The sequence below is a fragment of the Rhincodon typus genome, chromosome 26 (assembly GCF_021869965.1).
Source record: "Rhincodon typus isolate 14 chromosome 26, sRhiTyp1.1, whole genome shotgun sequence".
Classification (NCBI taxonomy): Eukaryota; Metazoa; Chordata; class Chondrichthyes; order Orectolobiformes; family Rhincodontidae; genus Rhincodon; species Rhincodon typus.
In genome coordinates this window covers 43,634,996-43,661,848 of record NC_063357.1, presented here as the reverse complement: position 1 = coordinate 43,661,848, position 26,853 = coordinate 43,634,996, and the positions used below count along the sequence as shown (strand labels likewise).

General features: G+C 42.0%; 1 protein-coding gene across 1 annotated transcript in view; it reads right to left on the bottom strand.

Moving 5' to 3' along the window:
- Positions 1-26,853, bottom strand: part of zzef1 (zinc finger, ZZ-type with EF hand domain 1) — a 190,136-nt gene that overhangs the window by 33,721 nt on the left and 129,562 nt on the right. Inside the window, exons 32-41 of the mRNA XM_048612408.1 lie at positions 23,430-23,591; positions 22,089-22,221; positions 21,430-21,568; positions 17,050-17,215; positions 15,346-15,608; positions 11,291-11,463; positions 5,084-5,182; positions 3,145-3,703; positions 2,245-2,411; positions 1,085-1,362 (exon numbers count right to left, since the gene is read on the bottom strand). Coding sequence (XP_048468365.1) covers positions 1,085-1,362; positions 2,245-2,411; positions 3,145-3,703; positions 5,084-5,182; positions 11,291-11,463; positions 15,346-15,608; positions 17,050-17,215; positions 21,430-21,568; positions 22,089-22,221; positions 23,430-23,591 — 2,139 coding nt within the window. The remainder of the gene's footprint in view (positions 1-1,084; positions 1,363-2,244; positions 2,412-3,144; positions 3,704-5,083; positions 5,183-11,290; positions 11,464-15,345; positions 15,609-17,049; positions 17,216-21,429; positions 21,569-22,088; positions 22,222-23,429; positions 23,592-26,853) is intronic.

The following is a 26,853-nucleotide window of genomic DNA, read 5'->3' as shown; positions in this document are numbered from 1 at the left end:
GTCAGTGGCTAGTGGTGTGCCTCAGGGATCAGTGTTGGGACCTCAATTGTTTACTATTTACATAGATGACTTGGAGTTGGGGACTAAATGTGGTGTGTCAAAATTTGCGGATGACACTAAGATGAGTGGTAGAGCAAAGTGTGAAGAAGACACTGAAAGTCTGCAGAGGGATATAGATAGTCTAAGTGAGTGGGCAAAGGTCTGGCAGATGGAATACAATGTTGATAAGTGTGAGGTCATCCATTTTGGTAGGAATAACAGGAAAATGGACTATGTTTTAAATGGTAAAAAATTGCAGCACACTGCTGTGCAGAGGGACTTGGGTGTCCTTGTGCATGAATCACTAAAAGTAGGATTGCGGGTACAGCAGGTGATTAAAAAGGCAAATGGAATTTTGTCTGCCATTGCTCAAGAGATGGAGTTTAAAAACAGGGAGGCTATGCTGCAGCTGTATAGGGTCCTGGTGAGGCCACACCTGGAGTACTGTGTGCAGTTTTGGTCTCCTTACTTGAGACGAGATATACTAGCACTGGAGGGGGTGCAGAGGAGATTCACTTGGCTGATTCCAGATCTGAGAGGGTTGGATTATGAGGAGAGACTGAGTAGACTGGGATTATACTCATTGGAATTCAGAAGAATGAGGGGAGATCTTATAGAAACATATAAGATTATGAAGGGAATAGATAAGGTGGAGGCAGGGAGGTTGTTTCCGCTAGCAGGCTAAACTAGGACTAGAGGGCATCGCCTCAAAATAAAGGGAAGCAGATGTAGGACTGAGGTCAGGAGGAACCTCTTCACCCAAAGGGTTGTGAATCTGTGGAATTCCCTGCCCAGTGAAGTCGTTGAAGCTACCCTCGCTGAATGTTTTTAAGGCAAGGCTAGATAAATTTTTGAACACTAAAGGAATTCAGGGTTATGGTGAGTGGGTGGGTAAGTGGAACTGTGTCTCAAAAAGATCAGCCATGATCTTATTAAATGGCGGGGCAGGCTCGAGGGGCCAGATGGCCTTCTCCTGCTCCTAGCTCTTATGTTCATATGTAAATCATCCCCCCCCCCTACAAATATACATACTAATAAACATTACCAGTCCAAGCACACTGCTCCGAGACTAAACAAAACCTGCGTAGTCATCCATCCTGGGTGCTTCAGCTTGCCTTCTGCTGTGCTAAGTAACGTCCACGATGCAAAAAGGACATCCTTTACTGCTGCGTCAGCTTCTGCTGGGGAGATTCTCAATAGCAGCTGACCAAGTAACCCCAGCGTCAAGTGATAGGTCTCAATTAGTTGCCCAGGGTTTTGCATTGCCACCCGAAACAGCAGCTTCAGTACTTGCCTCAAATTTGGTAGGCACATAGTTGAATCCTGTGGGATTGAGGATAACATCACAAGTCTGTACATTGATTTAGAATGCCGAGTGGTAATTATCAAAACAGCTACTGTGAACACAACTGTGCATTTCTAAATGTCAAAAGGACTGAACTGTTTGCAAAGGCTTGCAAAACTTGGTTTTTTCTTTTTAGCCTGGCAAGAAGGTGACTTTGTAGTGATCCCAAAGAGGCACACATTATGTTGAAAGAAATGAAAAAGGGGAATCTGGAAAACGAAATTAAGCTGCGACATTGTCACTGGGTCAAAAACCTGAAATTCATTCTCTAACAGCACAGCGGACATGTGTGCAACACATGGACTGCAGTGGTTTAAGGCAGCAGCTCACCATCACCTTCTCCAGACAGATGGGCAACATATGTACAGCTTTACCAGCTGCAAGCACATCTCATTAAATAATCTGAAGAAAACGGCATGGGGACAACTAGGCAGAATCAGCTGAAAGGCAAAATTGGGAATCATTTTTAGGAGGCTGTTCTTCAAAAGACTGAACTCTACACACAATGAACTTCCGAATGAAGTACAGGTGAACAGCTTGCCAGCATTTAAAGGAACAGTTCAATGTTGCAATGGGTCAAATGCTGGCTTCCTGAGTAGGTGAGACAAGAAGGGGCTGAATGGATCTTTCATTTGGTATGTTTTCAACTTCAAGTTCCGAAAATAAATCTCAAATAAATAACTTGAAATAAAACCTTAGGGAAACATCTGAACACCAAATCCATTGAATGTAAACTCTCACACAGCTTAATTATAGTAAGGAGCCAAAATAGAGACCCTTCTATCATACATTTGAAGCCTGTTTATTCAATTGTTAAACATAGGAAAATGCTTCTGTATAAAACAGCCAGCGGCTCTTACAGTTTTTACAGGAGGCAGCATTGCAGCCAGCAGTCCCAGAATTCTCTCCTGTGAGCATTCAGCAAAAACCTGGTCTTGGCTGTGCATGGGCTCTTTGGCAGCAGTGTGTCGCTTGAAAGAGGTTTTTAATCCACATGTGTGATCTGCATCCACAGCAGGCTCTGGCCCTGAAAATCATTAAAAAAGTTCCTAAAGCAACTTCTGGTTTCCGCAAAGTCAAGATGGCACTCATTCTGCACTCTCCTGTTCTCCCCAATTCTGCCCCCTGGGCCTAGTCCACTATTTCATCTGAGCGTAAGAACTTGATCTCGTCTTAACTTCTTGGTTCTATAGTCTTTAACACTAACACTAGGACAGCATGGTGGCTCACTGGTTAGCACTACTGTCTCAGTGTCAGGGACCCGGGGCCAATTCCAGCCTCAGAGTTGGCACATTCTCCCATATTTGCGTGAGTTTCCTCCAGGTACTCCAGTTTCCTCGCACAGTGCAAAAATGAGCAGGTGGATTGGCCATGCTGAATTGCCCATGGTGTCCAGGGATGTGCAGGGTTATGGGGATATGGTAGGGGTGGGTCTGGGTGGGATGTTCTTCAGAGGGTTGGTGTGGGCTTGATGGGCCAAATGGCCTGCTTCTACACTGTAGGGATTCTAGGGATACTATCGCAGAAGGCACGGTAATATTTGCAAAAATACACCCTGTGTTAAGATAACTTCTTGGGGAGGCTGTAAATGACCAAACTGGTGTTCAGTTACACGGGAGTCAATAAAAAGAGTTTATTCATTAGCCAATACATAAATGTTACTACTAATCTCACTTCGCAAGCTCTTTCTTCCTAAATTTCTGAGCAAACTGGATCTAACTCTTTATAATGCCTTAGTGAATAACTTTATGTTGAATTACCTGCTTTAACTACCTCCACCGCTGATGTAGACATTTGTTGTTCAGCTGCACTCGAGTCAGGGAGCTGCGTTGCTGATACAGTGGCCACTGACTCTGCTGCATCGGGAGGCGATAGCTTTGCGACCATGTCAGATGCAACGCTGGACACAAAAGAATGCTGTTCTTCCTCTGATGCAGTGGACATCACCGACAACAATGGACTGTGCTCAGACTGGGAGGCACTGAGTTGCTGTTCAGTCTTGGGTGTCTTAGTGGAAAGGTCAGAGGAAGACTGCTGTGTGGAAGAAGCATCAACAATGGAACTGCTATGTTTAACTGCATCTTCTGAGGCAGTATCTGTTGCCATGAAACTTAACTGACTGGGTGATAAAACTGCTGAGGAGTCAGTAGTGGATAAAGACATGCGATTTGATGAATTTGAGTCAGAGATCATATTGTCCTTACTGCTCTCAAAGTTCAAAGTAGTTGCTCCAGATCCAGATACCTGTAGCACCTGCACGCTCTCCCACTCAATGCTGTCAATACTTGCCAAAGTGGCATCACTTTCACTTGATTTTAACTGGAAAAAAACAAACAGGGATCTGTGACTTAAAAGCACACCACCTTCCATATATACAGAACCTTTAACACTGTTGCAAAAAACTCCATAGGACCATTCTGACAAGATCTGACACCAAGTCATGTAAAGAGATGTTAGGTCATGGGACCTAAAGTGGTCAAATAGTTAGGTTTGAGACAGGGAAGAGGCGAGGCAGAGGGGTTTAGGAAGAGAATCCCACGGCTTATACTGAGACAACTGAAGACATGCTGCCAACGGTGAGGCAAACAAAACTGGTGATGAACAAATCAAAATTGAGGTGGTGCAGAGTCAAACATTGTTCATTTGAGTGAAACATGGAGGAAGTGCACTGTAAGGAGAACAGCCCTGGAGTGAAATCAAGTGCCACATTAAAAGCTTCACTTTTCATTGGTAGAGAATTTTAGTTTTATTTTCATCAGATTGAAGTTATATAGGCTAAACAAGCCATAGCAGAACTTTAGAAAGTCTAATGAAGTTGAAACTAGCTTTGCATCATAACCAGTCCTAAATTTCTGGTCATCCAATCCTCTCAGATGGGCTGAACTCCTTTACCCTTCCAATAATTATTGAGCTGACTTATGAACATAACAAAATTATTTAAAGGAGCCATTGGCTTAATCGAGCCCTCTTCATGGCCACTCCCTTGTATTTTTTTTTCCTCCTTGTAGTCGTCTGTCTCCTAAGCTTTCTCCTACTGCGAGGGCTCAGGACTAGGAAATAACCAGCAGAGCGTGTGAATGAAAAATTAGCAAGTTATTGAGAATTAGGAGCAGGATCAATTGGGCTAGTTAGGTTCAAGGCTACAATAGATTTTTAATGTAAAAATTAAAAGATCAGGAATGCAACCCACTCTTGTTACAGAGCTTCTCTGGGTGAAGTGATTTTCATTTACCCAGCTTTTGTTTCACACAACAATTTTTAGGAGCACTTGAGGTACTAAATGAGGGATAGCTGTAATTAATTTGAGTGAATAAATTATGAACATAAACGTTTGTCAAAAGTTAAAAGATGAACTGTCACAACCAAAAGTCTGAAGACAAAGGTGCATTGTTAAGGAAAAGAAATTATGCTTAATGCATGTTGAACCTTGATTAGATAACACTTGATGTACTATGTAAGATAATGCAAAACAGATTTCGAATATTTAACATCATTTTATACTTTTTCCTTGCTGAATTAGACTAGCTTACAATACCTGTTGCATCAAGAGTCATCATAATCAACCGTGTAATTTGAACTCAAAAATTATTGAACACTACAGGTATCACCATAAATCACTTATGAGGTCCAAAGTAAATCAGATTTCCTTAAAGATCTCCAGACATAAATTCTGCCCAACTATTTCTCGGATGATTTTACCTTCTTTGGAATTTTCTTCTGACTGGACTGAACAGCTTCCTCCCCGTCTCCTGAATGTGTATCAGACAAAATTGCTTTCTGAACATCAGGAGTGGATTGCTAAAAAGTTACAAAAGATAACGGACAATGGTCACTTACTACTTGATTAGAAAAAGCATCATCGAGCAAATTAGTATCTTTCGGTAAGTCAAGTATGATGTTTTTCGTGAGATTTATGCTGATGAACAAAGAAACACTGACCTGGGGCATAAGGATTTAAGAAACAGATTTCTGAGGAAGGGACCCTAAACATTAACTCTGATTTCTTTCCACAGGTGCTGCCAGACCTGCTGAACTTTTCCAACAATTTCTGTTTTTGTTTCCGATTTACACCATCTGCAGTTCTTTTGGTTTTTTTCAGAAATTTGTTTATTGTTTCATAGAATGTGGACACAGCTGGCAAAGCCTTTGTTGCCCATTCCTAACTGCCCTGAACCGAGTGACTTTTTCAATAGAATGTACTTTTGTTGGACATTTTGATTGTCCTTTAAAAATTTCCCTACTTTATTTACTGGCATATTTTTAATTTTTTTTTGGCCAATGAACTTGGCTGGCTCTCCTCATAGCTACACAATAGGCTTTAAGGTTAGTGCTCGAGATATCAATCCTATTACAATCTCAGAAGTTCTTTTGTTATGACAATACTAATTAAATCTGTTATTGCCAATGTAAGACTTAAAATAGCTTCATTCTGATTTGGTTGCACAACATACTACTCCAATATTGTCGCAAAATTCATTTTCATGCCAGTGTTGCCAATTTGATTGATCTAGTCTGTACGAAGAAGTTGCAGCCCAAGCACTGAACTGCAAGAAAAAAACTTGCAAACAAGTAGTGCCTTAAAAACAATGAAACATCCAAAGGCTGATCATCGATAAATTATCAACAAAAACTTTACACTGTGCCACAGAAAGAGATATTAAGTCAAATGTCTAAAAGGCTGATCAGACAGGCTGGTTTGGAGTGCCTTAAAGTAGAAACAGAGGCAGAATAGTTTAAGGATGGTATTCCAAGGTTTCGGGCCCAGGCAGCTCAAGTACAGCCACCAGTGAAGTGATTAAAGGAATGCATAAGAGGTTGGAATTAATGGATACAGATATTGGAAGGCTGTAAGATTGGAAGAGATTACAGAATTGGAGATGGACAAGACCTGGAGGGGCTTGAAAGTAAGGATAATAACTTCAAAATGAAGTTTTCTTGATCAAGTTAAAACATGGATCAACAAGCATAGAGGCGATGGGCAAGTAGGACACTAAGAGTTAGGACACAAGAGGCAGCAGAGCTTTGAATGACCTCAAGTTTACAAAGAATAGAACCAGGGAAGATGGTCAGAAACGAGCTGAAATGGTCAAATCTAGAGATAACAAAGCAGTGGATGAGGGTTTCAGCAATGGATTGAGTGAGGCAAGGGTGGAACAAGGTGATGTTATGGAAGTGGAAACAATCCAGCTTAATGACAGCGAATAGGAGTAGGAAACTCAGTTTGGAATCAAATCCAACACAAGTCGTGAACAGAGATTGTAGGGACTGCCGATGCTGGAGTCTGAGATAACAAGATGTAGAGCTGGATGAACACAGCAGGCCAGGCAGCATCAGTGGAGCAGGAAGGCTGACGTTTCGGGTCTGGACCCTTCTTCAGAAATGGGGGAGGGGAAGGGGGCTCTGAAATAAATAGGGAGAGAGGGGGAGGCGGATAGAAGCTGGATAAAGGAGAAGACAGGTGGAGAGGAGACAGACAGGTCAAGGAGGCGGGGATGAAGCCAGTAAAGGTGAGTGTAGGTAGGGAGTTGGGATGGGGGTTGGTCAGTTGGGAGGGAGGAGTGGGTAGGTGGGAGGGAAGATGGACAGGTCAAGGAGGCGGTGATGAGGCTAGTAGGTAGGAAATGGGGGTGGGGGTTGGCCAGTGAGGTGGGAGAAAAGATGGACAGGTCAAGGAAGCAGGGACGAGATGGGCTGGTCTTGGGATGAGGTTGGGGGTGAAGAGATTTTGAAGCTTGTAAAGTCCACATCAAGATCATTGGGCTACAGGATTCCCAAGCAGAACGTGAGGTGCTGCTCCTCCAGCCTTCGGGTGGCATCATTGTGCCATTGGAGGCAGCCCAGAATGGACATGTTGTCCAAAGAGTGGGAGGGGGAGTTGAAATGGTTCACGACTGGGAGCTGTTGTCATTTGTTGCGAAGAGCGTAGGTGTTCCACAAAGCGGTCTCCAAGCCTCCGCTTGGTTTCCCTGATGTAGGAGGCCACATTGGGAACAGCGGACACAATATACCACATTAGCGGATGTGCAGGTGAACATCTGTTAAATGGGGAAGGTTTTCTTGGGGTCTGGGATGGAGGTGATCATCCCATCATCCTCCGATTCAATGCATCATTCTCCGCCACTTCCGCCACCTGCAATCTGACCCCACTATCAAGGACATATTTCCCTCCCCACCCTTATCTGCCTCCCGGAGGGACCGCTCTCTCTGCGACTCCCTCATCCGCTCCACACTCCCCATTAGCCCCACCACTCCCGGCATCTTTCCCTACAACCGCAGGTGCTACACCTGCCCCTATACCTCACCCCTCACCTCCCATTCCAACTCCCTACCTACACTCACCTTTGCTGGCTTCATCCCCGACTCCTTGACCTGCCCGTCTTCTCTCCACTTATCTGCTCCTCTATCCACCTTCTATCATCACCTCCCCCTCTCTCTATTTATTTCAGAGCCCCCTTCTCCTCCCCCATTTCTAAAGAAGGGTCAGCTTTCCTGCTCCTCTGATGCTGCCTGGTCTGCTGTGTTCATCCAGCTCTACACCTTGTTATCACAAGTTGTGAACAGTCTGGCTTCATCTCAGACAGTTGCTAGGGAGAGGGACAGGATCTGTGGCAAAGGACTAGAGTCTGTAGTGGCCATAGCGGCTTCTGACTTATTAATATTGGAGGATGTTTCTGGTCATCCAGTACATGATGTTAGATATGAAATTATGATAGTTTTCAGAGAATGGAGGGATCAGGAGAGCTGATAGAATTTGATGTTGTCAACACGAGGAAAAATAAGTCGGTGGTTTTCCATGATACTGTCAATGGACAGCTTGTGGATAAGAAATATGAAGAGTCAAGGATGGATATGCGGGGGATACCAGAAGTAACAGTGCAGGAACTAAAAGGGAAGTTATTGCAATGATTGCAGAAATTGCTGACGTAACTCAGCAAGTCTGGCAGTGTTTGCGCATTCAAATCAGAGTCAATGTTTCGGATTTCAGAAATGATAGCATCTGGGTAAAGGTTGTATTTATCTCAATGACAAGAGTGAAACAGAGAGAAGACTGAGTTGACAGATGGAGATGGAGTCCAGAGACAGCACGAGAGCAGGAGCAAGCGAGGCAAGGAGCGAACGAGAGAAATAAAGGGATTGTTGATACTAAGTCACTGGATTCAAAACATTAACTTGGATTTGCACAGACATATTAAGTTTCTCCAGAAACATCTGCTTTTGTTTCAGATTTCCAGCATCCCGAGTCCTTGGTTTTACTTTTTTGTTTTATTTATATTATTGCAATAACTCTCTGGTTATGATCAGTTAGTTAAAACCCATTGGAACTATGGAACTGATAACCGCTGGACATGAGCAATTAAACATGGAAACTAATATGCCACTGCCAGTGGTTCCTTGCCTTCTTGACAGGTTAAATACTGTAGAACTCTTTGAAAATGGAAATCTCCTGAATTGTTTTTTTTAAAAAGCCACTCCTGGTTTATGGGTGTTGTTGGCTGGGCCAGCATTTATTGCCCATCCCTGGTTGCCCTTGAGAAGGTGGTGGTGAGCTGCCTTCTTGAACCACTGCAGTCCATGTCACACTACACTCTTACACAGGAACAAAAACAAAGTTGCTGGAAAAGCTCAGCAGGTCTGGCAGCATCTGTGGAGGAGAAAACAGAGTTAACGTTTCAGGTCCGGTGACCCTTCCTCAGAACTGAGTTCTTTTGGATTTTACTTTTACACAGGTCATTGTGCAAAAACCCTAAAAAACTTTGCATTTTCTTATGGTCATAAAAAAAGTCATAATCAACCTCTCACCTTTTAGAAAACCTCTTGGAGGGATGTGAGTGGAGAAAGATTTAAAAAGGAATACTGCGTTCAATTCTATTCTCCCTGCTATAGGAAAGGACATGGTGAAACTTGAAAGATTATCAAGGATGTTGCCAGGGTAGGAGCTATAGGAGAGGCTGAATAGGCTGGGGCTATTTTCCCTGGAGTGTCAGAGGCTGAGGGGTGACCTTATGGAGGTTTATAAAATCAAGGGCACGGATAGGGTAAATAAGTCTTTTTCCCAGGGTAGGAGAGTCTAAAAGTAGAGGACATGGGTTTAAGATGAAGGGAAAGTTTTAAAAAGGGACTTAAGGGGCAACATTTTCCATGCAGAGGGTAGTGCATGTATGGAATGAGCTGTCAGAAGAAGTGGTGGAGGCTGGTACAATTACAACATTCAAAAGGCATCTAGATGGGTATATGAATAAGAAGGGTTTAGAGGGATATGGGCCAAATGCTGGCAAATGGGTCTAGATTAATTTAGAATATCTGGTCAGCACGGACATATTGGGTCAAAGGGTCTGTTTCCATGCTGTACAGCTCTATGATTATGACAAGGGGGGCAACTTTTTTTTTTAAAACCTAGAGAGTGGCTTGTGTATGGAATAAATTTCCAGTGGAAGTGGTGGATGTAGGTACAGTTACAACATTTAAAAGACATTTGGATAAGTTTATGAATAGGAAAGGTTTGGAGGGGTATGGGCCAAGCACAGGCAGATAGGACTAGTTTAGTTTGGGAACATGGTCAGCATAGACTGGTTGGACTAAAGGGTCTATCCCATGCTTTTTGACTCTGACTCTAATTCTGGAATCATGGAATCAAAGAATCATACTGTAAGAGGTGGTTCTTCAGCCTATCAAGTCTGTACTGCTAAAAATACACTACTATCTGCACTAGTCCCGCACTAGATGCAGCCTTGAATGTTATGACACTTCAAGAGCTCATCCAAGTACATTTTAAACATTGTAAGGTTTCCCGCCTTAACAATCTTCCCAGGTAATACATTCCAGATTCCCAACACCCTTCGAGTGACAAAGATTTTCCTCAAATCCCCTTTCACTCTAAAATTATGCCTCCTTGTTATTAACCTTTTGACAAAGGAAACAGCTGCTCTCTATCACTTTGACCATGCCCAACATAATCTTAGACACCTCTATCAGGTCTCCCTTCAAATTCATCTGCTCCAAAAGATGACAGTTGAAGCTTATCCAGCCTCTCTTCATCGCTGAAATGCTCCATCCCAGGCAACATCCTGGTGAATCTCATCTGCACCCTCTCGAGTGAAATCACATCCTTCTTATGGTGTGGTGACCAGAACCGCATACAGTACTCCAGCTGTGGCCTAACCAAAGTTCTGTACAGTTCCAACATGATCGCCCTGCTCTTATAATCTATGCCACAACTGGTAAAGGCTTTTTTTTTGAAGTTTAGGGTATTTTAGCTTATACCTTAAGTCCATGTACATGCCTCAATCTTTATTAAGCTTTCTGAAAATAGACTGAGACATGAAAAACCAGTAGTTTTTACTTCCTGGTTTGCTGTCCATGAGAACCTTGCTTAATGCTGAAGACACCAGGAGCTGCTGCTGGAATCAAAGTAACATTAGGAATAAAGATTTATATGCCACACAGATCTCTAGATCTTGGCAGCTTTCTTCAAGATCAGCAGCAGATGCCATCACACCGCTGCTGGCTGTGAAACCTGCCCTGTTGCTTTTCTTCTTTAATCCCACTAAGAGTTATCTAACACTGTTTCGGAGCAGGAGTCCATTCAGAGCTCCTACCAGGCTACCTGAATAATGCATGAACCACCCCTGCAGAGCTGTATCAGTGAGACAGCCACAGTGACTAGCCTATGTTCCCACAGCACCGCCCAGCCACCACAAACTGCATGCAGCTTTGGCTCATTAACTAGCATCTTTGAATGAAAGACCCCACAGCCATTCCACCAAAAGTCCTGAACAGAAAACGAAGGGATTTTCATCAGATCAGTCTGGACTAGTTTAGGAAAGAGCATTTTAGTTCTGTAATGTGGAAATTTTGAACAAAGCTTATCAAACTGAAACGAATGACAAAAATAAGTTAATTATTTACATTTGTTGAATCCAGATTGGCTGACCGAGGCTGGCCTTGTTGCCCATTACTGGTGCTACGTCCAGTTGTGGAAAGCATTGGTTCAGCAGTGTCTGTTGAGGTACCAGCTACATCCTTCTCATCCTCAGCTGACACGTTGGACAGCAAAGTAAGCACAGCAGAATTCTTCAGACCTGGACCAAAATAAATTTTGCAAGCATTGTAATTACTCTTTTTTTAAAAAACAAAAGGTAAACAAATAAAGACTGCATGTGCAGCAAGCACATAGATCAGTCAGCATTTGTGGATTGGACAACTTGACATATGGATACTCTTCACAGGACTAGGTCATTCAGTTCTTTAACATTGCAAAGTAAACCTTCCTTTAAAACTGAAGTCCTGAACCACTGTAAAAGCTGTAACTTAAAGGTTCACTTACCTACACATGCTGATGTTTTTTAGCATGCTATAATTTCCCAATCATTACTGGATAGAATTACACACAATTTATAGCACTGAAACAGGTCATCTGACCCAGCAGGTCTTTGCTAGTGTTAACACAGCATCCAAGCCGCCTCCTACCTATTTGTTCTAACTCTAGCATTCAGCCTTCTATTCCTTTCTCTCTCATGCTTTTATTCAAATTTGCTTAAATTCACCCACAACTTTTGCCTCAACTTCTACATTTGGTGTCAAGTTCCACATTCTAACCATTCTCTACTGATATTGTTATTGGATTTATTGGCGATAGAGATATTTATTAGTGTTAGATATAGGTCCTAGAGCTAAACTGAGCAGAAACGAGGTATTCAGTTGGATGATCAGCCATGATCATATTGAACAACAGAAGGGCCAAATGACCTACTGCTGCTCCTATTTTTTATGTTTCTGTGAGTGACAATTTTCTAAGTTTATGGTTTCTACCTTCTTCTTGGAAGACCACATACCTTTCCTAGCTCCTCAATCTCAGTGAGCAATGGAACACCACTCCTGGTAGCTTCCATCAAAAAGACACCACCTGAACAATACAGCGCTCCCTTAGAGCTGCATTATAATGTCAACCTAGACCACATGCTGAAGTACATTGGTGGGTATAAACACAACTGACATTTTGCCTGAGATGACTGTCAGCACATACCGAAATGCAGAATAACTCAACACCAGGGAAGGGGTTATACTGGACCTGGTTTTGGGAAATGAGCCCAGCCAGGTGAGAGAAGTTTCAGTGGGGGAGCATTTTGGGAGTAGTGACCATAATACCAAGAGTTTTAAGACACTCGTGGATAGGGATAACAGCAGTCCTGAAGTAAAAGTGTTAAATTGGGCGAAGGCAAATTACAAAAATATTAGTCAGGAACTGGAGAATATTGATTGCAGCTGGCTGTTTTATGGTAAGTCCACATCAGACATGTGGGAGCATTTCAAACGGCAGTTGATAAGAGTTCAGGAGCGGCACGTTCCTATGAGAATGAAGGATAGGCATGGCAAGTTACGTGAACCTTGGATGACCAAGGATGTTATGACCTTGGTCAGAAAGAAAAGGGTAGGTCTAGGAGGATGGGAATTGATGAAGCCCTCGAGTGGGAAAGTAGGAAAGAACTCAAGTAAGAAATTAGAAGGGCTAAAAAGGGGGCATGAAAAGTCATCAGCAAACAGGATTAAGCAGAATCCCAAGGCTTTTTATACGTACATAAAAAGCAAGAGGGTAGCCAGGGAAAGGGTTGGCCCAATGAAGAACAAAGGAGGGAATCTATATGTGGAGCCAGAGAGGTAGATGAGGTCCTAAACGAATACTTTATCTTGGTATTCACCAAAGAAAAGGAATTGATGGAGGATGATATCAGGGAAGGGAGTGTCAAATCTCTAAGCCAAGTTGCTATTAAAAATAAACAGGTGTTGTGCATCTTAAAAAGTATTAAGGTAGACAATCCTCAGGTCCTGTTGGGATCTATCCCAGAATATAGAGGGAAGCAAGCAAACAAATTGCTGGAGCATTGACAGACATCTTTGTATCCTCTCTGGCCACAGGTGAAATTCCAGAGGACTGGAGGATAGCCAAACGTTGTCCCGTTGTTTAAGAAAGGTAGCAGGGATAATCCAGGAAATTACAGTCCTGTGAGCCGCACGTCGGAAGTAGGGAAATTATTGGAAAAGATTCTCAGGGACAATATTTACATGCATTTAGAAGCAAATGGCCTTATTAGTGATAGATAGCATGGTTTTACGCAGGGCAGGTTGTGCCTCACTAACCTGATCAAGTTTTTTGAGGAGGTGACAAAGATGATTGATGAGGGAAAGCAGTTGACGTCATCTATATGGGCTTCAGTAAAGCCTTTGACAAGGTCTCTCAAGGCAGACTGGTACAAAAGGTGAAGTCATATGATATCATGGGTGAGCTGGCAAGAGGAATACAGAACTGACTTAGTCATAGGAGATAAAAAGGTAGCGGTGAAGGATGCTTTTCAGAATGGAGGGTTGTGGCTAGTAGTGTTCCACAGAGATCAGTGCTGGAACCTTTGCTGTTTGTGGTCTACATAGATAGTTTGGAGGAAAACGTAGCCGGTTTAATTAGTAAGTTTGCAGATGATACAAAGATTGGAGGTGTTGCGGATAGCGAGGAAGATTGTCAGAGGATACAGCATTGGAGACATGGGTGGAAAATGGCAGATGGAGTTTAATCCGGATAAATGGGAGGTGATGCACTTTGGAAAGTCAAGTACAGGTGGAAACTATAGTGAATGGCAGAGGGCTCTGGGCGTGTAGGTCCACAGATCACTGAAGGTGGCAGTACAATTAGATAAGGTTGTAAAATGGGCCTATGACACGTTTGCCATCATTGGAAGAGGCATTGAGTATAGGGATATACAAGTTATGCTGCAGCTTTATAGAACTTTAGTTAGGCACACTTGGAATAATGTGTACAGTTCTGGTCTCACAGTACCAGAAGGATGTGCATGCTTTGGAGGGTACAGATAAGGTTGGCCATGATGGTGCCTGGCATGGGGGATTTTAGCTATGAAGAAAGATTGGATGGACTGGGTTTGTTTTCACTGGAACGCAGGAGGTTGAGGGGCGACCTGATTGAAGTTTATAAGATTGTGAATGGCATGGATAGAGTGGAAAGCATGAGGCTTTTCCCAGGTGGAGGGGTCAATTCTTAGGGGACACAGGTTCAAGAGGGGGAGGGTTTAGAAACAGATGTGCAAGGCAAGTTTTTCCACACAAAGGGTGGCGAGTGCCTGGAACACGCTGCCAGAGGTGGTGGAAGCAGACATTATAGCAGCATTCAAGAAACACCTGGACAAACACATGAATAAGGAGGGAACAATGGGATACAGATCCTGTCAGTGAAGACAGTTTTAGTATGGAAGGGCAAAAGGTGTTGGTGCTGTATTGTTCTTTGTTCTTTTGTAAACCATTCCCTTTCAAGCCCAAAGGAAGGCTACTGCTCATGAAGTCAAACCCCAACAGGAAAAGCAGTGCCAGGAAAAAGTGCACATTTCCTATCCAGTGTTAGTAGAAATGGTTCCCAAGAGTCCATGCAGCACAGTGGTGATATCCCGAAATTTGGGTTAGAAGATCAAGCTCAAGTCCCATCTGCCATGGGGGTATGTCATAATATGACCAAGCAGGGTTGACTAAAAGATATTTTAAAGAGTTTCCAACTCAACATTTTGCTCTTCTTCAAGTTTACCCCTACATCACGGAAACAGCATCTCCCTCACCATGCAAAATGTGAGCCTTCATTTTACCAAACAAACAAAATCCATACTGATGACTTAGTGCTCAATTAGAAGATCATTTGCAGGAAAGGCTCTGGGTTAAAGCAGTCAAATTACTGATGTCTTTTCTTTGGTGAACTGTTCAAAATCATTTCTTGGAGGACCCTGGAGAAAGGGGGAGAAGACACTTTGCTCCCTTTAATCTGAATTGGGTTCAAATGCACAGCAGAGGCGGAAGGCCAATTATATTAGAAGGATAAATTTAAAGGCTAAAACAAGTAAGTTAAAATCTATGATTTGAATATCTAGGTACATTAATTGAATTAAGGAATGAGAGTCATGCACATGACTAACTTTTCCCTTGATGTGCTTTGAGCAGATATTCAGTGATGAGCTCTGTGCAGCGAGCCTCCAGGGCCTCAGCGTGTTTGCGCACATCCGAGTCCAGCTCCTCTTCGGCAGGGTTTAGTTCTGTTACAACATCAGCTGTGTAGAGAGCCAGCGCGCTGAACAGCAGCCAGGTATAGTTGTGGATGTACGGCTGTATGAGCCGGTGGCGGTCACTGATCCGAATCGTCACCATGGGGAACACTGTAATGCTGTGCGTTGGCAAGTGACTGCAAGAAATAAAATAGAAAAAGCTTGGTACCTGTTCCAGTACAATCAAATTCATCACACAACTTATCACAGTTCTATAAGTGCAGTGAAGGAACTCAGTGCAATTGATGGCTGAATTTCAATAAAAGTTGCTTTTGTTGCAACTACAGTACTCTTCTCCACCAGCTTAGCTAACTTTATGAAAACAACAGCAAAGCAAGAGAAACAGTATAGAGACACACAACACATTTACTGGGGATGAAACAGAGCGAAGCCAATATAATCCACCTTCAAGCAGTTTAATCTGCTGGGTTCAAGATACACGCTGACCAATATATGCTAGTGTGCATCACAGCAGGGTGATAACCTTATGGTGAAACGTATGCTCAAAACAGTTGGAAACATTTTCCAGAAAGTCAATTAGTCAAATAATTGAAGAATAAGATCTCCAAGTCAAATGTGCTGGAAGCAATGTTCAAGGGCACGATTTTGGCAGTTACTCAGGCGGCCATATGGTGAGATATTTTTGTTCATATCTTACCCCTGGGCACCACACCAGAGGCAGAGGGAACCAAATAAATCAGCAAGTTTACTGGAAACTCAGTGGAGTGCTTTTAAAGTGGGCACGTCTGTTTACAACAGAATACACAGATGGTAGCAACTGTGTGGAGTGTTGTGGGAAGGACAATGACAAATCTAGAGTCCCTTAAAAAATCTGCTTTAAATAAAATGAGACAACCACATACTCACTAAGGCTACCTACCTCCTTCTCCTTATTGCCATCCATATTGCCACCCCACATCAGCTTTCAATTGCTGAACCTCTCATCCCTCCCATTCCATCATACTGCTGACAGGCCTCTCTGGCTCCAATCTCCACAAATGTCACCATTTTGCTGGCTGTATCCAGACTCTCACCAAGTATCACCCACCCATATCCTCTGAGCTCGCTCACCTACATTGGTACCCAGCTAAGGAAGCAAAGCAAATGGGAAAACTCCCATCCTTGGTTCCAAGCCCCTCCATGGTTTTAACCTCCCATCTCAATCATCTCCTCCAGCTTTACTCAGCCCAACTCCAATTCTTCCCAAAACGAGATCTCTGCATTCAGTCAATTCTGACCATTTCAGCACTCCTGAAGCCAGTGTTGGCTTTTCGTTGCCTGGACCCTGGCCTCTGGAGTCCCTCCCAATTCTCTATACATCTTTTTCCTTCATTATAGCCCTCTTTACAACTTAATTCTTCAATCAGGCTTTTGCTCAAAGAGTATCATAATCCCATTTGGGACTCTGTCAAATTTTATTTGGTAACTTTTCACTGAAGCATCCTGAGGTGTTTATTACAATAAATCATTAATGCAAGCTGTCGCTGATGGTCTAGCTTTTTATTCCCAGCATGGGCCTCAGTTCTAATACTAGAGGAAGGAATGGGAAATGGCAGTTCCATTACTGTCCTCGATTACCTGTCAGGATATTTCTTCGCAGAATAGCATCCATAGCAGAGATCAAAGTCATCACATACATTACAGTTGATCCTGCGGCCTATGATCAATCCCTGGCAGTGATCACATGCGTACTCCATGTTCACCATTTTGTGATAATCTTCATGATGTTCAGGCATTACTCCACCTGAAGAATAGAATCATCACAAAAACAAAACAGAGACAATTGATCATTAGCCTTCAGAAAAGTTACAACACTCTAGAATGCCGTGATTTAATATTGAGCAAACTACTGGAAAAACCTACATTCGACATGTTACACAGGAATTGTTAACGTTACCCTGAAGTAAACACTAGCACATCAAATACAGCATTTTAAGAAAGCTAAATGTTGCAATAAGTTAGTCATGCAGGGGAATGGTACATTTCAGTTTCTGATATTCGAAAATACTAGATAAAGCACCATGAGGTGCACAGCAAGGTGGCTTCAATTGGTTCCAAGCTGCAGACCCTGACTATGCACCTATGCAGACGGAATCATTTTCAGACTGCCACCAGAGTGTGTTCTGGACAATTCCCATAAATCAGCTGGCATATCATAGGGAAGGTCATATTACCTAGCAAACAGATATCCTTGTTTCTGTTTCTGGAAACTGACCACTGGAAATGTCGCAAGGTCCCTCCTATCCTTTAGATAACAGGAAGAACACAATCATCTTGAGCTATTACCTACGATGGCATTTCCCAAATTGCACAGATCAAGAGAAGGCCATCCTCATGGTACAGCTCCCACTTACCCTAGTGCTGGTGCCAGTGCCCCATGAACCAACCTCCATTTCTCTCACACCAGTCGTTGAGTCACACATTCAACTCTCTAATCTATCTATCTTATGACAATGGTTCTGCTTTTCTAATTCAGCCCATAGCTGCTCACAATCCGCAAGAAGACCTCAAAGTCCTAGTCCTATCTCTGTTGGTGATACCCAAGTATACCATATTAACTGGTGCCTCCTCCTGCAACTGCACATTTCTCTTCAGTCACTGAGGCATTAAGGAACCTGATGTCCTATCACATGAATCATGTAAGGTTAGTACAAGGATATAGGAAATTATCATGAAGCCAAGTGGAATGTTGTCATATATTGCAAGAGGAACGGAATAAAGAAATAAGGCAGCTTTACTCCAGCTGTACAAGGCTTTGCTGAGACCACATCTGAACTGCTGTGTACATTTTTGATCTCTTTACTTGAAAGAGACATCATTGCTTTAGAAATAGTTCAAGAGGTTCATTTGAGACTTATTCATAGGATGAAGGGCCTATCTTAAGAAAGGTTGGGCCTTTGTCCATTGGAGTACGTGAGAGAGGTCACCTGCTTCTAAGTCCTATGTTCTGAAGAGGTTGAATTTACCCTCAATAAGTTTCCTTCTAGATCAATGCACTGGGAACAAGGCTGAAGAGGACACTTTAATCTGTGTCTGAGCAAGAAGCTGTCAAATCAACTACTCCTATAGAACTATTCCCCCACACTGTGAGAAATTCTGCAGCTCCACACGAAGTCCCGTTACATACAATGTCTGATTCTTCTTTAGAGCTGGAAGGTATTGGAAAGTAGGACCATTTTTATACTTTAGTCAGAGGCAGAGAAGGACCAAGAGAGCAGTTGGTATAGAGACCCAGTGCAAAAGATAAAGAGGTTGTTAATGGTGGAGACAGAAAAAGTGAGATGCAAAAACGGTGCCAATTTCGGTATGCAATGGAGAGAATTGGTCCGTTCTACCAAGTGCAAAGTAAACAAAACAAACACGACAAGCAGGACGGTAGGGTAGTAAGAAAAATGGAGAACAGTTGTTCAGTTTGCACAGGTCAACATCTTTAGTTGAACATTACCTTCGTCAGAAGTACAGCATTCAGTTCTGGGCACTACTTTTAAGGAAGGACACATACCTTAGCCACAGAGGGCTCTCAATATAGAAACACCAGAATGATACCAGGTATTGGCTGGCTAAATTAGGGCCAAAGGTTGTATAAACCTGGAATCTATTCAGGAACATTGGGAAGAACAGAGAAAGGGAAAAGACAGAACTGACAAAATATAATGTTTCAGACTGAAACAGCATGATGTAGTGAGGGTTGTAAGACAGAACAGACAAACTATTATGCTGCAGAACAGACATCAGAAGCCAGCAAATAATGGAATGAGACAGAGGGAGAAGTTTTCAGAACCACAAAATGTTTCACAACTTTAAAATGGTATAAATAGGGACTTCAGTTATTTGAATATAGAGAAGGAATATAACACTAAAAAGGGAAAGGATGGGAAAGAATTTCATGAAATCTGTGCAAAAAAACTTTCTTCATTTGTATGTAACCAGTCTAATGAAGAAAGAAACAGTCCTGAAAATGAGGGCAAGAGGACTTTCAAAAAGGTTTCATAAGGCACTACAGTCTAGTTAGAAAAGTTGACACCCACTGGATTAAACAGACAGCAGCTGTTTGCATACAAAGTTGACTAAAGGACAGAAAGCAGACAGTATTTGTGAATTGGTCTTTTCCAGACTCAAGGACCATCATGTTTCCTTTCATATACATTAATGGCTTTGGCGAGGGTATACAGGTGCAGTTTCAGTGTCTGCAGTTGGTGTGGATCTCAAAAATGGAGCAAAGAGTGTAAAAGACTCCAGGACACACAGTTATGAAATGGGCAGAAACATTACAGATTAATGTGTGACATGATTCATTTCTCTAAGAATGACGACAAGAGGCAATATGAATTCAATGGTACGATTTGAAAGGTGCAAGAATACAGAGATCTGTGTGTGGAATGATAAATCTTTCAAGGTGTCAGGACAAGCTGGGATGGCTGCTAATCAGCATTGGAAGACTTGGATTTCATAAGAGGCATAGAACACGCAAGCAAAGAAGTTTTCTGAACCTTTAGAAATGACTGGTTGAAGTACAGGTAATTCTCCTATAACACGATAGTTGCGTTCTTGCGCGACCTCGTGCTATAGAAAACCGCATTATAGGGAAATCGCTATAGAAAATCATTATACTGTACAGTAGAAAGTTCGCGTTTTCCAAACAGCGTCCACTATTCATCAATCATATTATGGTCAATTCGTATTAACAAAACACGCATCAGAGCAGAAATACTTGCACCGTGGTTAACTTTAAGCGCCACACTCCAGCAAGGTTAGAATGGAACTAGAGGTGAAAGACATCAGTTTTGTGGAGATACTAAAGAAACTGGGGCTATGCTCCTCAGAACAGAGCAGGTTAAAGGGAGCTCTGATAGAAGTGCTCAAAACTGTGAAGGATTTAGATAGGCTAAATAAGGAGAAACGGTTTTTTGTGGCAGAAGGATACAGATCTGTAAGAGAACTGGCACGATACCAGAGACAATGCCTTATGCAGCAAGTTGTTATAATCTGGTATGTTCCACTTGAAAGGATGGTGGGAGCACATGCAATAATAAGTTCCAAAAGACAAATGAACAAATTCTGAAAAGGAAATATTTCTGGGCTCTAGGGAAAAGAGAAAGGGATCATCAGACAACTCTTTCAAAGACACAGCACAGAGATAATGGATCTTAGTGTTGTATCACTCCATGACTGCTTCTCTTGCTTTTTAAACATTGAAAGGTTAATCAGAGTGTTCAATGTGGTTCAAGAATTTGATCAGGTAAATACTGAGAAACTGATTCCTGCACGGATATAATTTAGAACAAGGAGAGGAAGCGTAAATCTAAGGTCAGCTGTTCACGAGGAGGTCAGGAAGCACCTTTTCACATCAAGATTAGTTAACATTTCAAACAATCTCCCCTCAAAAAAAACTGTGCAACTAAATTAGTCTTGAAAGCTCTATTTGATTCAGACTGGTAGCGCTTTGCTGGGTACGGATATGAAGGTAAATGGATTAAAGGTAGGAAATGGAGCGGAGGTACAGATCAGTCATATCTGATTGGAGAGAGAACAGGCTCGTGAGCTCTACTCTGTTCTTATAGTCCTTTCTTCGTAGTTTGGTCTCCAAGGATTTGAGGGGCCACTCACTGTGGCACCTCTCTGAACCAGATCCACGGCGTGGCCATTTCCTTCTTGGATTAGCAACCAGAACTGTTTGGCATATGCAAATTGCAGCCTGACACAAGTTCTGCAGCCAGAGTGGTCTTCTCTTCTACTGACTCTGCTGTCACCCAAGGTAACAGCTCAGTTTCCGCACCAAGACTATTTCTTCTACAGTACTTTAAAATAAGAGACTGAGTTCTCTTTAAAATTACACTTCCCACTACTGTTAAATCTCAGTGCTTATGACAAATAAAGCAAACCATAACATGTTTAAGCTCTGCTGACAGCCCACAGAAATCAAGACATTTTCACTTTACATCAGGACCAAGTTCTTACCGAGAAAGCATGTTTTGCAGAGATCCATGTCTGGACACTGAAGACACCGATAGCGATGCCAGGGGGCTATTTTATGACACCCATCACAAGATATCTCCACATTCAATAAGTCACAATAACGTGCAACAAACATGTGCATCTGTCACAAAACACAAACAAATTGATCATTAGGAATTCCAGGCTTTAAAACATAATGGGTTGATTCTTCAGAAACAGTGGAAGCTGCAACAAAGAAAATAGCAGCAGAACGAAAATATAGACAAATAAAAACTGTGTACAGGACAACCCTGCACAGTAAAAACAGTTGTCAAAACAAATGAAATGTATCCAAGTCTTTTTTTTTGTTCCACCTTGAGTATTGTTTCTAGCCCTAACTCCTGGATCACAACCTAATCTTTTAACTTTGGCCTTTCAGTTCTCCTTCTCCAACCCACCAACTCTCTGGGGGTTTAAAAAAAAACGCCACTTTTACTCTATTCAAACAGAAAACACATTAGGCAGTATATTCTATTCCTACATTTAATAAATATTCAAAAAAATAAATACAACATTAAAGAATTTTCACAAACCAGAGATTTTGTTTCTCTCAGTTAAATAGAAAGTGATGTGTACCAATGACAAACAGCAGGTAAAGTGAGGGATAAATTGATCTTACTCACCCTTCTTTTCTCCTCAGCAGTTGCATTAGACATTCTCTCATACCACACACGAAGCTGTATTCCATCCTGACATTCCTCCATCCACTCTTTGTTACACTCATAATCTGCAATCTCATCCTCTTCACTCCATTGGCTAAACAAATACAAGATTCAAATCACTTACAGTCCACAAAGGTTTAATGAATAGTTTGAAATGTAGCACTTCCTGTCTGGAGACTGATGTAACAGCTTCCTCAGACGCATGGTCTGCCTCCTGAGCTTCACCATACACAAACTCCAACAGATCCTAAACCCACCATATGCTGAGTCTCATGTTTCACCCAATTTTTAAACCACAATGTTTTGCACCTTTTACCCTACCCTGATGCAAATCTCTCATCCTATTCTATACTAAATGTCACCTCCCGATCACCTTATCCTTTTACCAAATCCGACTTTGTTACCATCACAGACACCAAAACCATTCCCTATCACTCCTACTTGTACCAAAACCCCTTCAACATTCTTCCTACATTTTAACAATTCCCACTAACTCAGTAGTTTATCCTCACCAACCCTTTACTGAGGTACACACAGGAACACTGCATTCAAAATTCTCTTTGCCCATTGAAGCTTCAGGCGCCGTTCTTGTTCTACCTCAAGTATTGTTTGCAGCCCTAACTCCTGGATTATAACCTAATTTTTTAACTTTGGCCTTCAGTTCTCATCTCCAACCCACAAACTCTGTTAGAAATTTCAATCATTATATTCTGGAATCCCCTCCCTACTGACTACATTTCCTCCCGTTTCCAAAGACCTCTTTAGGCCCTTTTACACGACATCCTTCATCCCCCGTTCCGGTTTGACAATGGTTTATGACAGTGCCTCACACATTTCTTTATATTAAAGGTCACGTACATAAGATGAATATATTAGCAATTGCTGTCAGGCTTTTGTCTTGTCCTGCTGGTTAGCAGGAGAACCAAAGGTATAACACAGAAACCAATGATGGCGAAGTCTGTGTCATTCACAAAACAAAACAAACAGAACATCGTTTTGGGATTAACAGGGAAATGTACATATCTGTTTCGCCTGGCAAAACTGTTCAAAAACCATAACCACATGCACAATTTTATCATTTGAAGTTGCTTAAATATCAGTTTTATGTAAAGTCCTTCTCCCTCACCATTAAGTAGATATCCAGGGAGTCAACAGAGGGTCTTTCTCATGTTTAAATTCAAATATACACAAGGAGAGCCTTTAAAAAGCACCAGTCATACACCAGGCTGCTGTACGTGATACCTCTATCTTTTTAATTACTCATATTTCAGCGAATTCAGACTACACCAGGGTTGTACTCACTGTATAGCACTGTCATGGATACTGATATTTTCTTGTGACATTGCCAGTAAGAGATCAGGCAGCTTGATTTCATCGAAGAAGGGCATGTCCAAGGCCTCCCAGCCCATATCAAGCAGGTGAAGTAGACAAGTCTGCACACAGGATAATGCTGGGAGAAGAGACCTAAAGCAATGGAAAAAGTACAAAAACAAAGAAGAGAGAGCATTCACTTTGAACTTATTCAGGAAGCCATGCAGCAATCTTACGTTACCAACAATGAGAATCATTACCAAATTGATGGGGAGCAGCATGTCACAGGTGAGGGAGGGACAGGGCTACACAGTTTATCTGCACTGAGTGTAATCACAAACAAACTAAACTAAACTAGAAATGGAGAGGCAAAGAAAGGGGGGCACTACTAGCTTAACCTCGAGTAGAGATTTCCTTAGAAATTTCTTTTCCCCCAAGATTTATAAGTTGGACTTTACAGGGAAGTTTTAAGGCTTTCTGCTTCCTCCGATTGTTTTGCAATCCTCCCATCCATGTCTCAGCCTAATTCTGAGCATTAATCCCACAGCCAGAGTATCTGAAAATGTTATAAATAATGGCACTAGTGAATGACGAGCCAGAGAACAGGCCAGTGTTGATGACAGTCCAAAGCTTGAACATTGTATATTGATCAATCCCACTATCCCTAAGATTTGGAAACCTTCTTAGATAGCCTTATCCTGTAGATCATTGCAAAAATGAGTCATCACTGGAAAAAGAAGTCATCAGTCTGAGATAAAATAATTGAACTGTTCCTTCTGTCAAGACGACAAAATAAATTTGTCCACAATTGTAGACTTATTCTTAAAGGCATGGGAAAAGAAATGTGCCTTTAACACCATATCATGCAATGAGTCTTCAAATGTCTATCTTCCCTTACATCCTCAGCATTATATACTCCCATGTCCACTATATCGGAATACAGAACAAACATCTCTCTGTCTTGATGGAACCCTGCATTACACTTGCTTGCATCATTTGACTAAGAAAGCATCTTTTACTGCGCCTCAGTATCAGGAATCACTGAGTTCTCTTAATTTCAGAACTTCACCTTTAACTTTGCAGCTGAAAGAAGGTCTGTGGGATAAGGATTAGTGGCTGATCTCTCAGCCACACAGATGCCAACTGTGCAATTCTGACACTTTAAATAAGTAAGCCTCCATTGCAATGTTATGAGATTCGAGCTGCACTATGGTGATTTGTAAATCCAAGACCATATTAAGATAATGTTGACATCACATAAAACGGCTATATTTTTAATTAATCTGGTCCTGGTTGGGCTGCAGTGGAGTCATATTCACTGGAAAATCAACTTCAAGATCTGGAATTAAGAGTCTAATGATCACCATGAATCCATTGCTAATTGTCAGAAAAACCCATCTGGTTCACTAATGTCCTTTAGGGAAGGAAACTGCCATCCTTACCTGGTCTGGCCTAATGTGACTCCAGACCCACAGCAATGTGGTTGACTCGTAACGGCCCTCTGGGCAATAAATGCTGGCCTGGCCAGTGATGCTCTCATCTTGTTAATGAATAAAGAAAAATAACTCCTGATCCTTTCCTCCCTATAACATTCTGACTGTTGTAATTGTGACGATATGTGCCTTTAAGAGGGATTTGTTCTGTTCTGGTTCTCTTGAAGAGGTGTGTTGTAAACCTGGTGCCAAGGTGTCTGCTCCATGGAAGGCAGAGTAAATAGCTTTGGGTTTTTTTTGTAAGTTAGACAAAAGAATTAGTGAATGGAGTCGAGGCTCAACACAAACCTTTGGTTTTAGTTTTTGCTTTCAATAGCTGCAGTTGCGGTTTTGGAGTTGAAATTGCTAGATACAGCTCTTTCTCTGCTGCTTGATTCATTCTGTCAGTGTTCCTTCTCCTGGACTTAAGGGGATAGCAAGTGAATGAATCGGAGTTTCTGAATTTGCCTTTACCAAATGTGTGTTTGTGAGATGCTGCTATATTGGAACAGTCAATGAGTAGTAGTTAAATAACATTATTTTGTTAAGTATTTTGACAGAGTTAAAGTTATGCCAATTGTAGGGGTGTCCTGTACCTGGCTATGTAAGGCGACTTCACCTGAACACACTAGACAGCCCATGCCTGCTTACAAGATGACAGACAGAAGCTAAACAAAACTAAGCAGCCTGCTCACACAGTGAAATACAATGGTACCTTTGAACAGAACTGCTAGAACAGTCAGTAAAAGAATGCTGGTATGTTCCCATCCGAGACAGTTCTGATAAAAGGATGCCTTAGGACAGATAAATGACTAATTCCAGCTTTATTAATGAAAGGATGATAGTCCCAGTAAACGAATAGCATCGGGTGCTAGATTAGATCCTTAAGCAGCTGCAAGGATAACAGCTAAAGTTATTTTGTAGTAAATAGTTGCCTCTTTGAAGCTACCTGCAATATTGATTAGTTTCTAGCTAAAAATGCTCTAAACATAAAAGCTGAACCAGGATATAATACAAGCCTTAAAAAACATTTAAGCTTAGATGTGAAGGTTAACTCGCCTTAGGAGTGTGAATAAGATAGATTGATCACAACCCATAAATTACAAAATGCGAATGGTAGTAGTTGTTATATAATGTTGTACTTTATAATTAACTTTATAACAGAAGTTAACCTTATAGCAATTAGTTAAAACTAACTGACTTTTTATATTTATATTTACATTTATGTAATTGGGACAGTGGGAAAACAAAAGGAGTAACAAAAGGACTGTGATAAAAGACAGCACCAAAATACAATGGGTAATAGAATTCGAGCTATCCTTACAGATAAACAAGCCTGAGAAAGACCCTAAGTAATATAGCCATTAAACTTTTGGAATGTGAATAAATAGGATGCATAGAAAGATCCTAAAATTACAATGTCTAGCTAATACCATAACATCATGGGAACCTGGGGCTGTCCATGGAAGTGCCCATCATTGATTAGGAGCCCCACAGAATTGGGTGTTTGGATTAGGGGGAAGGACAGTGAATACATTGAATTTGATTATTGTAACACAAAATGTATAAAAATGCTGTACTTCTTTGTAAAAGCAGAGGGTGTGTCATTGATCTATCTTCCAAAGCCAGATTCGGGGGAGATCCGAGACAACAAGGTGCAGGACTGGACGAACACAGCAGGCCAAGCAGCATCACAGGAGCAGAGAGGCTGACGTTTCGGGCCTAGACCCTTCATCAGAAAAGGGGGAGGGGAAGGGGGTTCTGAAATAAATAGGGAGAGAGTGGGAGGCGGATAGAAGAGGGATAGAGGAGAGGATAGGTGGAGAGGAAACAAACAGGTCGAAGAGGCGGGGATGGAGCCAGTAAAGGTGAGTGTAGGTAGGGAGTTAGGAAGGGGATAGGTCAGTCCAGGGAGGACGGACAGGTCAAGGGGGCGGGATGAG